The 15,409-nt window shown below is 43.5% G+C and overlaps 1 protein-coding gene across 24 annotated transcripts in view; it reads right to left on the bottom strand.

Annotated features, from left to right (window-relative positions):
- Clasp2 (cytoplasmic linker associated protein 2) overlaps positions 1-9,748 on the bottom strand; it is a 187,584-nt gene extending 177,836 nt beyond the window's left edge. For all 24 annotated transcript variants that reach the window (XM_029543096.1, XM_029543102.1, XM_029543097.1 and 21 more), the window contains exon 1: positions 9,340-9,748. In XM_029543096.1, coding sequence (XP_029398956.1) covers positions 9,340-9,534 — 195 coding nt within the window. In that variant the 5' untranslated portion in view covers positions 9,535-9,748. The remainder of the gene's footprint in view (positions 1-9,339) is intronic.
- Between the last annotated feature and the right edge of the window lie 5,661 nt (positions 9,749-15,409).

Raw genomic sequence — 15,409 nt, 5'->3', positions numbered from 1 at the left:
AAAAAAAAAAAAAAAGATTTAATAAGTCAGGACAAGGACTGGAGAGATGGCTCAACAGGTATTTACAGTCAAGACCCACAACCTGAGTTCAATCCCTTAAACACATGATCAAGTAGAGAACCAACTCCTACGGGTTGTCCTCTGACCTCCACAAGCATAGCATATTCAAAGGAACACATACACACAACTAATTAATTAACTTTTAAAAAGCCAGACCTGGCAGCACAAGCCTGCAATCCCAGCATGCAGCAAGCTAAGGCAAGAAGACTATAAGATCTTGGAAGACTGTAAGAACTTGGATACACAGTAACATCCTGTCTCATTTTTTAAATTTAATTAAAAACTTAATGAATGCTATTATCCTGAGAAGATTCAGTATCCAGGACCATCTCCCTGTTTTCCATATCACCCTTTCTCTCCCTTTCTCCTCACCTCTACATCCCAAATGGTGGGACATGTTTGAGTAATCTGAGGTTAAAAGAACATGCTGTTGTCATCTTAGCTCTAGTTTCAGTTCAATAGAATGTAAGATCTTTTAAAAAGTTTAGATCAGGACTATCAGTCAATGGCTGGCTAGAGGGCTCCGTGAGTAAAGATAATTGCAGTCAAGCATCAGGACCTGAGTTCAATCCCCAGAACCAACTCAGTGGAAATAGAGTTGATTCCTTAAAGTTCTCCTCTGATCTCCATATGTGATCCATTAGTGTGTGTGTGTGTGTGAGCGCGCATGCGCGCACACACACACACACAGAGACATACACACAAATAAATATAAATAAATATAAAAAAAAAATAAAAAATTTTTTGACAGAAATGTCTGTCAACTACAGAGTTAAAGAACTATATAAAATGTCAGGAGCTATCTAGGCAAATACGTTTTCTGGAGATGGCCACTATTTTTTTGCATGGCCTGTGACAGGTCATGGCTCTAACCTGAAGGGCCTTCAAAGATTTAATCTCAGGATTGCTTCTTACCTTGATCTGCCTTTTCCTATCACTATGACATAATCTAATGATTCTTGGGCATCAGCCTACCCTACTGGGCAGATTTCCTGCAGATCAACATGAAGATAAACTTTCATGAATTAATATTGTTTAGATGAATTAATGGTTGTATAGAATTCCTGATTTTATTTAAATAATTTTAAAAAGAAAGTTTTAAGAATTGTTTTAGTTGTTTTGACAGAAAGATATAATAAAGGTAGAATCAAGAATATAATGTACCCATTCCTCATAGAATTGTAAGTAGAGGCTGCATAATAAGGAATACGAGTTTTTACAATTATACTACAAGGAGATATAGTCTTGGGACAAATTTGTGATCAAGGAAAAACATACTTTTTAGGTCAGGACCATGGATGAAATCACAGGTATGCACCATGATAAAGCAAGGCCATGTGAAACTGTTGCTTTGAACTTATAATGAGCTTATAGGATGAAATATTGCTTTGAACTTAACTATCAACATCCTTCTGTAACTCCCCTTTTGTGTAACATTTTAACTATGAGGTAATTTTCTAAAGAACTTTTGTCTAGGAAGGTATAAGAGGCAAGAGAAAAGAAATGAGGTGGTAGCTTCTAAGGCTCTGCTCCATCTAACCACCAAATGTATGTGTACGGCTTGGGGGGCTCTGCCCCATCCATCCAAGTGTATATATGTATATGTATGCTTGTCTCTATGTATGTATACACAGATGTGTATAGGTATATGTGTATGTATGTAAGTACACATGAATACTTGTGGAGCTGATGAGACAGGTGGTCAGACCTGACCAAAACGTTTATGTGTATGAATGCATAACTGTGCATGTTATCTGTATAAATTAATTTTCTCTTTCTTCTTTTCCTTTCTCTCTGGTTCATGAAGAGTTAATGAGTCCAAGCCTCTCACCTGGTAAGTGAAGAGTTCCTTAAGCAACAGAAAAAAGAAACCAGCATTAATTAGCACAAAATAGTAAGAGTTGCAGAGAAAAGAAAATAGTGTTTGTTAGCACAAAATAGTGAGAGGATTACAGAGAAAAGAAACCAGTGTTTATTACCACAGAACAGTAAGAGAGTTAAGTCTCTAGAAGCCATCAGCTTCTTTTCCCCAGAACAGGAAGAGAGAGTTACAAGGCCACAGATCATCAGTCTTTGGCTTTCTTCCACCTCAGTATATGTGATGCCGGGAAATTCCCTGGCAATAAAATAGTAAATGATCACACCTGATTTAAGACTCATGCGTAAGAACGTTTTACTTGTGACTTGGCAAACCAGACAGGAGTGTTTGGTCTGTAGCTATCATGTAAGCTTAATTCATAATCATGGATGGTCTTCCACTAAGGTGGAAAAGAAGAAAACATGTTGTTCATAAAGGACACACACACACAATCCTCCTCTTGTTGGAAACAAGTTCATAGTTTTGTTTGGTTTTTTTTGTTTTTGTTTTTGTTTTTTACAAAATTAACTTGAAGAATCTAAGAAAAAATTATAAACTTTAAGAAAATTAGTGAAAGAATATTACAGAATAAGTGGCCAAGCAAATGAGCATGCAAATACAAGTGAAATGAATAAAACTGAGTGATCAGCAGAAGAAAAGACACTGGTAAGGTCTAAGGAGAGAGAAAAAAATAAGTGAGTGAATGAACTCAGAAAATACACTCTAAGTGCCAGACTGCATTAGGGGCCACTACAGAGTGCAGCAATTTAAATTAAGCCCAGTTAAAGTGGTTTTGTGGTATTCCCCACTGATCTTCAGCAGCACTGCATCAGGTATGAGAGTTGAGTTAACCAGAACTGTATTTTATTAAATAAGGAACATAAAGCAAGAACGAAGAGGGAGATGAGAATTAAGAATTCAAAAAGAATGGATCTTCAGAGATGGCTCAGTGGTTAAAAGCACTGTTCTTGCAAAGGTCCAGGTTCAGCTTCCGACCCCACATGGTGCCTCACAATCATCTACAACTGCAGCTGCAGGGACTCCATCCAATACCTTGTTCTGACCTCCAAGAGCACTCAGCATGTACATGGCAGACATGCAGGCAGGCAAAACACTCATACACATAAAATAAAACTTTAAAAATGTAAAGAATGAAAGTAGAGGAGTTAAAAGCTTAATGAAGTTGGGCATAGTGATACACAACTTTAATCCCAGAACTCAAAAGGCAGAGGCAGGCAAACTTCTATGACTTCCATCTAGCCTGATCTACATAGCCAAGTTCCACGACAACCAAGGCTACTTAAAAAGACCGGGTCTCAAAAAGAAAATAAAGCTAAATGAAACAGACAGAGGCAGAATGTAATGAAGCCAAGTGTAATGATACATATACTGAAGAAATAAAGTTTGCCAGTAACTTCATCACTTTCAACGTCCGAGTCACCAACAACCACTCATCTGTAATGGTCTGTACTGGTGTGGTGGCATTCTGGCAATTACATGTTCTGCTGTGGCCATGACTACTGTTATATCTTCCTGGTTAGTCAGACTGGTGGTACATTTAGACACCATCGACCTTTCATATGCACAGGTTCTGCATTCTCAGGTTCAACTGACATCAGATGGAAAATTTTAGAAGTAATTTCAAGTACACTGGAGAATATGTATAGGCATATACATCATTTTATATAATGGACCCAAGCATGTTTGGTATTTCAGGGAAGGAGAGCTCTAGAACCAATCCCTTATTGATATTATGGAGAAACTACACTTTTTTCTCTTACCATTTCCTTTATAGTATAGTTAGGATATTACAAGGATCTTTTTAAAATGATGTACTTGATACCAAATATGTTATTTCAGAATTGTAAAAGGAGCATTAAAGGAGGACACTAAGTTAGGCACTGTAGCTCAGCAAACAGGAGCTTGAAGCAGGGGGATTCAAAGTGTCCTGAGCCATACATTAATGCCCCAAGAGAAAGACTAAACTCTGACTCCACTGAAAATCACTCAGGACAAAGTCTCATGTATATGACCAGACTGGCAACATAAAGAGACAATGTTAAATGTAAAAAGAAAAAAGCTAAAAACAACCCAGTTGTTTATCCTGCCCAGCAGGTAATTAAGAATAGACAAAACAGTATGCATGAATAAGAGGGAAACCTTGCCTCCTTTCTCTTAACCAAAATTCCCATGCTTGGAATAACAAGATGGCACAGCAGGGAGAGGCAATAAAGCCTGACACCCTGAGTTCAATCCCCAGAGCCCACGTGGTAGAAGCTGACTCCTACAAAATTGTCCTCTGTCACCCCACACACATATACCCATACTCTCAGTAAAATACAGTAAAACTGGTGTATTTTAAGAATGTGGTATTTAGCAGGAAATATGATTTAGGTAATACTGTTATTATTAGGAAGTATAGGAATGCCAAATGGGGGTAAAATGGTTCAGGGGGCCTCTGGGTTAAGGTTTGATCCCTAGGACCCACGTGGTAAAAAGGAGAAAAATGTCTCCTGTAAGTTGTTCGTTGGCCTCTACATGTAGACTGGGGCAAAAGTGTATACCTAGATGCACACATAATGGTCTGTGATCTTGGACACCCAGAATTTAAAAATACTAGCACACTTGTAAGCCTAGTAGTGTGCATTTATACTGTAAATGCTAGTTATTGATGCAGGATATGTGATCATACCATGAACCCTAAGACTTTGTTAATTACTGGAAGGAAAAAAAAAACAAAAAAACAAAACAAAAAAACCTGTTTCTAGTCTGGTGTGGCTCGGCCCCTTAGCACATATTTACTCCTTCTGGCTGAAATACAGACATGAGTACACACCTTTAATCCCAAACAAGGAAGGTAAAGTTAGTTTGTAGAAGGAAGCATCCATGTTTGAAAGTGATGTCTAACTGAGTGGCAGACAAAGTGATGAATCAGAGAAAGATCTGACATAATAAGCTATGCCTAACTCTCACAAGAAGAGAGAGGAAAGGGAAGCTACTTGAGGGGCAGTGCGGAGAAGACAAAGGAGGCAGCTTTTCCAGATAGACAGGATGCAGAGGACGAACAAGCTAGACACAGGTGAAGACAAAACAAGCCAGAGAATGAGAAGGAACCAGAAGATTAGAACAGATTGCTGGAGTTATTTTGAGGTCAAGCACAGCAAAAAGAAGAGGGAAGAAGGGGGGGGGGGGAGAGAAAGAGGGAGGAAGCAGGTTAGACTGAATCAGTCATTGTAGAGAGGGGTTTTAAGCCAGAACAGCTCAGTTGAGTTGAATCAGACATCAAGTCCAGAAAGAGGCCAAAAACATTCTAAGCCTAGATAATATTATACAGAGCTTAGATGCTTCCAGGACTAGGCCTAGGTTAGCAGACAGAGTCAGTAAGCCTTGGAGACAGCAATTACTTTAGGAGAATAAGAGTTATGATTACAAGTTATTATTTTCAGTCAACTTACTGTTATGTTTATAGGCAAATGTAAATGTTTTTAATCCTTAAGAAGTACAAAGAAAAAAGAAAGAAAGAATGAACATTCACATCCTCTTCTGCTAATTTACCAGGGCTCTGACCTAAGTCAAAACACTTCTTAGGTCATCTTTTCTACAAAAAAGGGACATAAGGTCACAGATACCATGCAAACTTAGCCCTTAAAACAGACCATGAGACTCACAAGGCCTGCTTTTAAATAGTGTTTCTCATTTTTGCAACATGTAAGGAGGAAACTGTAGTAACATAATATTGCTACAAAATCTACAAGGCTTTCGGAAAAACTCAAAACACAAAGTATATATATCACATATATACTAACTCCCATGAGTTTAAGTCTTTAGTTATGACTTCACCATGAGATTTGAGATCCCAATCATCTAAACATTTTAACTTTGATATCAAACAACCTTTCCAATGGAACGTAGTCAAAACCAGACTTTTCCATGCCTTTGTTCTCCTGGTCTCCAAACTTAGCAGGCAGCATGCCTATCTTATTGCTCAAGAAGACAGTATCCCTAATTACTGTTTCTCTTAATTCTCACACCAATCCAAAACAAAGACCTACTGGACCTACCAAAAATGATGTCAAATGGTTAGCTGGTGGTACACACCTCTAATCCCAGAACTCAGCAGGTGGATCTCTGTGGGTTCCTCACCAGCCAGGCCAGCCAGAGCTACACAGAGATCCTGTGTCCTAGTTTCTGTTCTACAGGTATGGAGAGAAACCACAGCCAAAGCAATTTATAGAAGAAACCATTTAACTGAAGGCTTGCTTACAGTTTCAGAGGATTAGTCCATGAACATCAATGAGAGCAGGGAGCAGATTAGCGTGGTACTCAAACCGTAGCTGAGGGCTTGCATCCTGATCTGAAAACTGGGAGAGGTGAGACCAGGCCTGGTGTGGGTTTGTGAACATCAAAGCCCTCCCTCAGTGACACACCTGCTCCAACAAGGACACGGACACGGACACGGACACACACACAGACACACACAGACACCCCTCCTAATCCTTCCTCAACAGTCCACCACCTGGAGATGGAGTACTCAAGACTCAAATATATTAGCCTAAGGGAGCCACTCTATTCAAGCCATCATATCCTGTCAGAAAGAAAAAAAGAAAGAAAGAAAGAAAGAAAGAAAGAAAGAAAGAAAGAAAGAAAGAAAGAAAGAAAAGAGTAGGAGGAGGAGGAAGAGGAAGAGAGAAGAGAGAAAAAAAAAGAAAGAGAAAGAGAAAAGAAACAAACAAAAAAAAATTCACAGCACTGTCCCTGCTACCAAACCAGCCCTTACTACCGAGGATTTCTTCTGCTATTCCTTTCCTTTCCAACTAAGAACTAAAAGACTGTTCCTCATATAAAGCCTACCACATTTAAAATAGGATCATGTGACCTTAGATGTACAGTAAGTTTGAGGCAAATAAGCCCCATGAAACCCTGTTTCAAAAAATCAACAAACTAAACCCTGTATATCTGTATATCCACCGGCCTCCAACTCTGTCCTAACACCATACTAATTATACTCTAGCTATGAGGGCTGGAGAGATGGCTTGGCAGTTAAGACCACTGGCAGCTCATCCATAGGACCCAGCATCCACATGGCAGCTCACAACTGTCTGTAAGTCAAAGGATTCAAACGCCTTCTTGTGGTATCTGTGGGCACCAGCCATGCACACATAGACAGACATGCATGCATTCAAAACAGCCACACACATATACAATAAAACAAAAAATAATTTTTAAAAATTAAAAATAACCAGGAGTGGTGGCGCATACCTTTAATCCCAGCCCTTGGGTGAGAGAAAGGAGGCAGATACAGACCTACCTCTGTGAATCTAAGGATAACCTAGTGTACACAGTGACTTCTATGCTAGCCAGGGCTACATAGTGAGAAGTGAGATCTTGTGTCAATAAGTAAACAAATAAAACCCAAATAATAGGCTCACTATAATAGAATACCCTCTAACAAACATTAGAAAAGGTTTTATGCTAAAATATTAAGTACTGAGAGCTAGTAATTTCTGAAGGAGAGAAAACTGAGTGATGAGTGTCCTTGAGTAGAGAAGAAGGAATGGCATCTAATGGCAGAGCCAAGGAACTGACCTAAGGAAGACAGGTGACTCATTCATGGACCAGAAATAAAGACTAATGAGCAATGCTACCAGAAAGTGTTTGACAGAGCTGTAAGGCCTGTGGCACTTCCAACTGCTCAAGTTGTCTCAGGCTAAGTATCTTGTAAGGAACAAGGAAAGAATGTGTGAGCATCAGATACTCCCCGGAAGGACTCTAGCCAGTTAGCTCGATGCTCAGAGATGTGACAACAGAGTTGACAACTGTGGTAACACTACTGCCATTTGCTGACAAACATCTGAGGGCTGCAAAGACTCCAAGGCAATCCACTGTCAGTGTGGAGAATGAAGCCCAGCAGTTTCCTCTAGAGACAGTGAGCCGACATTACTAAAGGGCTGACTTCCCACAATAGCCAGAGCTGCAACACAGCACAAAACAGCCACACTGGGCACACATGTGCCTCGATAACACAGTAAGGCTTGCTAGATAATGTCTTCAAAAGAAATTAATACTCCTGCATTTTAGTAAATATTAGCTTTCCCCAAGCCCCCATCCTCCTTTTTTTGAGACAGGGCCTCATCATATAATCCAATCTGACCTTAAACATTATAGGGGAAATATTTTCTTCAGTGATGCAGCCACTAGTAAGATGCCCATATTCCTTTACAGAACCCTTCACCCATACTCCTTTAAATAACCTAAAGCTTATTGATTCATTTAATTTAAAAGAAAAAAAAGACACAAAGGTAGAGAGGAACTACATGGAAATAGCAAGAGTGGGAAATAGCGGTGAGTGTGAACAACGTACATTAAACAGATGCATGCATGAAGATGCCAGTGAAACCCCATTATGTACATTTGATAATATGTGCTAGGAAAACTTTATTTTAAATCGTGCTAAGTCTAACCTTCCTACAATTTCATAAACATCTCATCATTAAAGCTGCGTAAGTGTACTGTCTGTTTTTCTTGTCTCTATAGATAGTAGCTTTCAAAGTACCAGCTATTTGCTGGATACATCACTAAGAATCGTTCCATCCACGGGACGCTCCCGCCTGTATTTTAAAGCAATACCGCCACCAGAAGACCAAAAAGCAAAGGAACCGCTAACAACTCCAGCTAATTACTGAATATTTACTTTTCTCCGTCCGTGGCTACATAACAACTCCCTGATGCTGACCGGACACCCATTCCTCCTCGTACCTCACCCCACTCCTCCCCACTCCCCCTTTGTTTGCAGCACCAACTAAACCATGGTGTTTCAATCTAAGTTCGTCCCCAACTGCGGGTAAACAAGAGAACAGATGAGCGGTCTACGGCTTTTTACTGTCAAAGGAATAAATGCCATGAGATGAGCAGTCCTTCCGTGCGAAGGACCTGAATCACACAGCCTTCACGTAAAGACTACGAAAGAAAAGAGGGAGAAAGGGAGAGGGGAGAGGAAGAGAGGAGGGAGAGGGGGAGGGAACGACAGAGGAAAGAGAGGGAGGGAGAGAGAAGAAAAAAAGAAAAAAAGAAAGGAAGAGAGGAGAGAGAGGAAGAGTAGGTAAAGAGAAAAGAAACCGGAGATTAAGTACAACAGAAACCAGTCGCAAGAGATGAACTTGACTGTCCAACTTCACGCCGTACCCAAACGCCCTGTCTCAGCGCAGGCGTTGCCCACGGGCGTGTACAAACGTTACAAAGTCTTCAAGCCTTGGGCCGCAAGTTACCACTTTGTAAAGCGCCAAGCGGCACCGCAACGCGTCACCGACTCGCCGCCTGGGGCCGTACCCCCAAGCCCTGGGGGCGATGCCAGCGCGTCCCCGGACCCTGGCGGCAGCGCGCCCGCCCGCCCCGGCAGCGCGCCCGTTCGCACCGCCGCTCACCCGGTAGTTGCTCGAGCCCACCCAGCCGGTGAGCGCGTCCACGGTCTTGGCCAGGCGGTTCGGATCGTCCTCCAGGTCCGGGATGGCTCCCGGCGCGGCGAGGTAGAGCAGCAGCTCCTCGCCCGCCTGCAGCCGGCCGCTCACGTCCTTCTGCAGCACTTGGGCGCACAAGTACTCGGCGCCGCGGGGCTCCATGGCCGCGCCCGCCGCCCCTCACACGCCCGTCGCCCCTCACACGCCAACTTTCCTCGCGGCACCGCCGAACCGCGGCGGTGAAGCCTCCGGGACGCTCCCGACACGCAGAGACGCCGCTTCCCTGGGGTGCGGCGGCCGGCGGGGGACGACCCCCCTAAACTAATCAAACTCGGCGCCCCCCGGTCCCAGCCCCGCTTCAGAGGCTGCGGCTGCCGGCGACGTCAGCGCGCGCGTGACGTCAGAGCGACGCGCCCGCCCGCCGGGCCTCCCGGCCTCCCGGCGCGCCCGAACCCCTGTGGGCTGCGGCCTGTGGCTGGCGCTACTGAGGGCCGGAGCCTGGGGCGGTCGGGGCCGTGCGGATCGACTCGCGTGGGCGACCGCGGAAGACCCGTGTGGGAATTCCGGCGACTCGCTCCGCCGCCATCATCAAGACTCCAAACTTTCTGGTACTTCTTCTCTCCCTGCCCCGCCCCTGCCGTCTCTGAAAACCGGAATACGCGGGTCGCGTTCTCCCTCGGCACACGCCTGGCTGTCCCTTCCTGCAGCCGCCCCCACAGTCGCCCTGGAGGACTTTCTGTTTCCAGTTGATACCGAGGTTTTGCAAATAGATCCACATTTTCTCTCCAGACCGCGTAACCCACTAACCACCTCTGCCTTGCACGATTCCAATTTGATTTTTTTGTTTGGACAGAGACTAAAGACCGCATGGGATGTCCTCGAACTTACCCTACAGCGGAGGATGAGCTTACATTTCTGGCCCTACCCCTGCCTCCCAAGCCTGAGCCACAGAACTCGAGTTTTGTTTTGGGATGGCTGGGGCTGTTAATTGATAAGATTTCTTTTTATCTCATGTGTACGTGTGTGCCCCTGAGTGTGCTGTGCGCCCGCACACCACGCGCACACTGCACACGTGTGCCTGCTTGCAGAAGCCAAAAGAGGAAGTCAGATCTGGATGGAGTGAAGTGACCGTCGTAAGCCACCTGATGTGGGTGCTGAGAACCGAACCAGCCCAGTGTTGGTGAGAACAGGTTTACCTGTGAAACTTGAACGAGTCGGGAACTCAGTCTCTTGCATTCTAAATTTATTTCTAACATGGTAGGGTAATTTTCCATTTTTTAAAGTTATGTAACTCCACACTGTGTTCTTTTTCCTTTCCTTCCCCTCTCCCAATTTCTTTAACCCTGATCTCAATATCCCTAGGGCTCAATCTGCTGCTGTAATCTTTGGGTCTAACTTCTCATAGCAAAATGTTGGTATTTCATTCCATGAAGTGCGTATCTTAAAAGTCTCTACCTTCTTATACTTAATCATTCCCTGTTATACTCTGGCTCGTTGATCCGTCCATATAGCAATAGGCCTCTGGGCTGTTTGCAGTTTTCCATAATGGTTGGCATACGCACCTGAGCTTGGATGCCCTTAGAGGCACAGAGGCATCAGATCTCTTGCAGATGACTTAGGTTCGAGTCCCAGCATCCACATGGCAGCTCACAACCATCTACCTACAGTTCCAGAGGATCCGACGACCTTTTTGACTTCTAAAGGTGCCAGGCATGCCCATGGTACAAGTATATAAAATACTCATACACATTAAAAATACACATACACATAAAAATAAATATCTTTGAAATATTTTGATTTTTTTTTAAATATTCCTTAAATAACACAGGTGTTGCTTTGAATGTTGCCATTTAGGAACTGTCTTTCTCTTGGTGGAGCATCCCTGTAATCCTAGCACATGGGCAACAGAAGGATCGGGAGTTCAAGACCAGCCTAGGCTACTGAGATCTCTCAAAACACAACAGGGGCTGGAGAAATTGCTCAGAGGTCAAGAGCATTTGTTCCTGCAGAGACCCAGGCTTGAGTCCTAACACCTACATAGCAGCCCGCAGTTGTCTGTAACTCCAGTCCTAGAGGATCTAACCCTCTCTTTAGTCTCCTTGGCCAATAGGCATGAATGGAGTGCATATACAGATATGCAGGAAAGACAGTCATACACATAAATATTTAAAAACACAAAGGTGCAGGGAAATGAAAGAGTTAGATGGAAATTTAGGAAATAAAATGATATACTGAACATCCCTTCATGATCAGTCACGAGAATGTATCTAGAAACATGTCTGTTTTTAACAGGACTGGAATGGTGTATTGAGACACAGGAGCCTGACTTCCCAGCCTATTTATTTGTGAAAACAGTGGAAATTCTGAGTAAATTTTTTCCTAATGGGAGTTTATTTTCCATACAAAAGCTAGGAAAGAAGTGACCACATGGCTAGTTTGAAGTCATATTTTCAACAAATGTCCACCAAGAAGGGCATTGTGTTCTCTCCTGGGTGGGGCATTAGGGAACAAGTGGGAGTGGCTTACTTGGCACAGCCCAACTGGAAACAACACAGATGTTGGCACACAGTAGAGTTCTCATAGCAGTATCAGTAGAATGACTCTGTAAGGACAAAAGTAGGGATGTTACTTAGTGGTTAAACACTTGCCTGGATGGGAAAGAGGTAAGAAGACAGATCCAAAACAGCAGTTGAGTTGTAATACTTGGAACTGTGAGTTCCTCTTGTGACATCTCCGCACCAACAATGGTTTTGATCTCCTGACCCCTCACTGTGTGTGAGAGTGCAGGACTCCTTCCTGTAGCCCTTCAATTGGAAAAGAACCTTGACTGGATTTTTTTTATTTTACTTTTTATTAGATATTTTCTTCATTTACATTTCAAATGCTAACCCGAAGGTCCCCTATACCCCCCCCCGCCCTGCTCCCCTGCCCACCCACTCCCACTTCTTGGCCCTGGCCTTCCCCTGTACTGGGGCATATAAAGTTTGCAAGACCAAGGGGCCTCTCTTCCCAACTAGGCCATCTTCTGCTACATATGCAGCTAGAGACACGAGCTCTGGGGTTACTGATTAGTTCATATTGTTCTACCTATAGGGTTGCAGACCCCTTCAGTTTCTTGGGTACTTTCTCTAGCTCCTCCACTGGGGGCCCTGTGTTCCATCCAATAGATGACTGTGAGCCTCCACTTCTGTATTTGCCAGGCACTGGCATAGCCTCACAAGAGATAGCTATATCAGGGTCCTTTCAGCAAAATCTTGCTGGCATATGCAATAGTGTCTGCATTTGGTGACTGATTATGGGATGGGTCCCCCGTTGGGGCAGTCTCTGGATGGTCCATTGCGACGCACTACCGTCTCGCCAGCAAGAACGACGCGACACATCAGGATCCTTCTGCAGTAAAGCTTTAATGCATCTCGAGAGGCAATGCATAAGCTACTCAAAAGCGGAGACCCCAAGGTGAAAAACCCTCTCCCTTATATAGGAAATGTTCTCTGCCTAGGACGTGTAGCTCCCTGGTTGGCTGCTCACTATTGGCCCAGATGACGCCACGGGACAGGCAGGGTGCAAGGGATGGAAATTTACCCAACACATGCGCAGACCGCTTGTTTACCAGTTAGAACACCGGATGCCAGCACCATCTTGCCATGGCGATTGTAAGGACGGCTCCCCACAGTCCATCCTTTCGTCTCAGCTCCAAACTTTGTCTCTGTAACTCCTTCCATGGGTATTTTGTTCCCTATTCTAAGGAGGAATGAAGTATCCACATGTTTGTCTTCCTTCTTGATTTTCTTGTGTTTTTCAAATTGTATCTTGAGTATTCTAAGTTTCTGGGCAAATATCCACTTATCAGTGAGTGCATATCAAGTGAGATCTTTCGTGATTGGGTTACCTCACTTAGGATGATATCCTCCAGATNCATCCATTTGCCTAAGAATTTCATAAATTCATTGTTTTTAATTGCTGAGTAGTACTCCATTGCGTAAATGTACCACATTTTTTGTATCCATTCCTCTGTTGAGGGACATCTGGGTTCTTTCCAACTTCTAGCTATTATAAATAAGGCTGCTATGAACATAGTGGAGCATGTTTGACTGGATTTTTTAAGATTCTGAGCTAACTGCTTATAAGGGAGAAGTCAAATCCAGAAGGAATTTAAGTTCCTCTGTGGGAAAAGAGCTCAACCCCAACACCCTAACATTTCAATTTCAGAAACAGGAATGTCAAAAATGCTGAATCTGCACTCAGGGCAGAAGGTTCCATTTTTTTGTTGTTCTGAAATTTTTATTACATTATTTATTGGGGAAAGGGGACATGGCAAAAGCATGGAGCTGTGCATGTTCCCACTTGAAAATACAATATAAAAGTAAATAGAATGAGTTGTCAGCCTCCAATGTAGTTCCCCCATCTTCACCTGTAGATTTCCATGTTCTCAGACTGGCTCTCTACAGTGATCGTAGCTGATCTATGAAAATGAAAGATGGCTATGCAAATAGCATTTGACTTCTTAAAATAAGTAGTTAAAAAATATTGTTGTCTTTTCCTCGATGATTCTTGAGAGAAAGCCAGTTGCCCTGTCACGACAACAGGGCAACTGCTCCTTGGTAAGAGCCAGGAGATGACGAGACCTTGGAGCCTCTCTGTGGCCTTCAGTCAATCACAGCCTTGGCTGCTGTCTTAGCTGTCACCTCAGGAAAGAGCCAGAGCCAAATAGTGGGGGAGTCTCTCCAGCTGCTGCCCCGCCGAGCTGTGAGAGATGATGAATGGTACCCTTGTTCTAGGCTAGTCGGAGTGAGGCGTTCACTGCTTGCCACAGATGGTGAATACAGCAAGTCAGGCAAGCACACGTGCAGCACAAACTTTTTAGTATGTTTTTCTTATCAGAGAGCTCTGCTAATGAAATGGAAACGTGCCACTTAAAACATCCAATTGCAGGCAACAGGGACAAGATTTTATTTACAGGACTTTGTAGATAAAATTTTTGTTACAAAATATTTTTAAAATGGTCTTTCATCAAGTGCAAATTCTTAACACTGGATTGGTAGGTCCTTGTAGACTTTCAGGAAGCCTCCTGGTCATGCAATGGGGTATTATCTTTACAGTTTGTTTTTCAGAAATCTAACAGGTCCTCATCCTTGCTTTGGAAAAAGAGTAATAATTGCTTTAAAATATCCAAACAGACCAATCCCGTGGGCAAGAACCAATCCCTAACACTATTAACAATACTCTGCTATGCTTACGGGTTGGATCCTAGCATAACTGTCCTCTGAGGCTTCACCCAGCAGCTGGCTGAAACAGATGCAGAGACCCATAGCCAAACATCAGATGGAACTCATGGAGTCCTGGGGAAGAATTAAGGGACCCAAAGAGGACAGGGACTCCACAGGAAGACCAACAGAGTCAACTAATCTGGACCCTTGAGGGTGCCCAGAGATTGAACCACCAATCAAAGAGGTAGCATGGGCTGGACCTAGGCCCCCTGCACATATGTAGAAGATGTGCAGCTTGGTCTTCATGTGGGTTCCCCAACAATTGGAATGGGGACTGTTCCTGAATCTGTTGCCTGTGTGTGGATCCTGTTCCCCTAATAGGGCTGCCTAGTCTGGCCTCAGTAGGAGAGGATGTACCTAGCCCTGCAGAGATTTGATGTGCCAGGGTAGAGTGATACCCAGGAAGGGGCCTCCTCCTTCTCAGAAGAGAAGAGGAGGATGCAGAAGGAATTGTGGGAGGGGAGACTGGGAAGAGAGGGGGGATATTGGGATGTAAAGTGAATAAATAAATTAATGGAAAAATAGTATGTTGAGGGGTTGGAGAGATGACTCAGCTGTTAAGCGTGCTAACTGCTCTTCCAGAGGACCTGGGTTCAATTCCCAGAACCCCAATGGTAGCTCACAACTGTCAGAAACTCCAGTTCCAGGGATATCCAGTGTCCTCTTCTGGCCTTCTCAGGCCTTAGGCACACAGGTAGTGCACAGACATACATGCAGGCAAAAACTCATACACACAAAATCTTAATATATATATATATATATATATATAT

The sequence above is a fragment of the Mus pahari genome, chromosome 10, assembly GCF_900095145.1.
Source record: "Mus pahari chromosome 10, PAHARI_EIJ_v1.1, whole genome shotgun sequence".
Taxonomy (NCBI): domain Eukaryota; kingdom Metazoa; phylum Chordata; class Mammalia; order Rodentia; family Muridae; genus Mus; species Mus pahari.
This window is presented reverse-complemented; position numbering and strand designations above follow the sequence as displayed.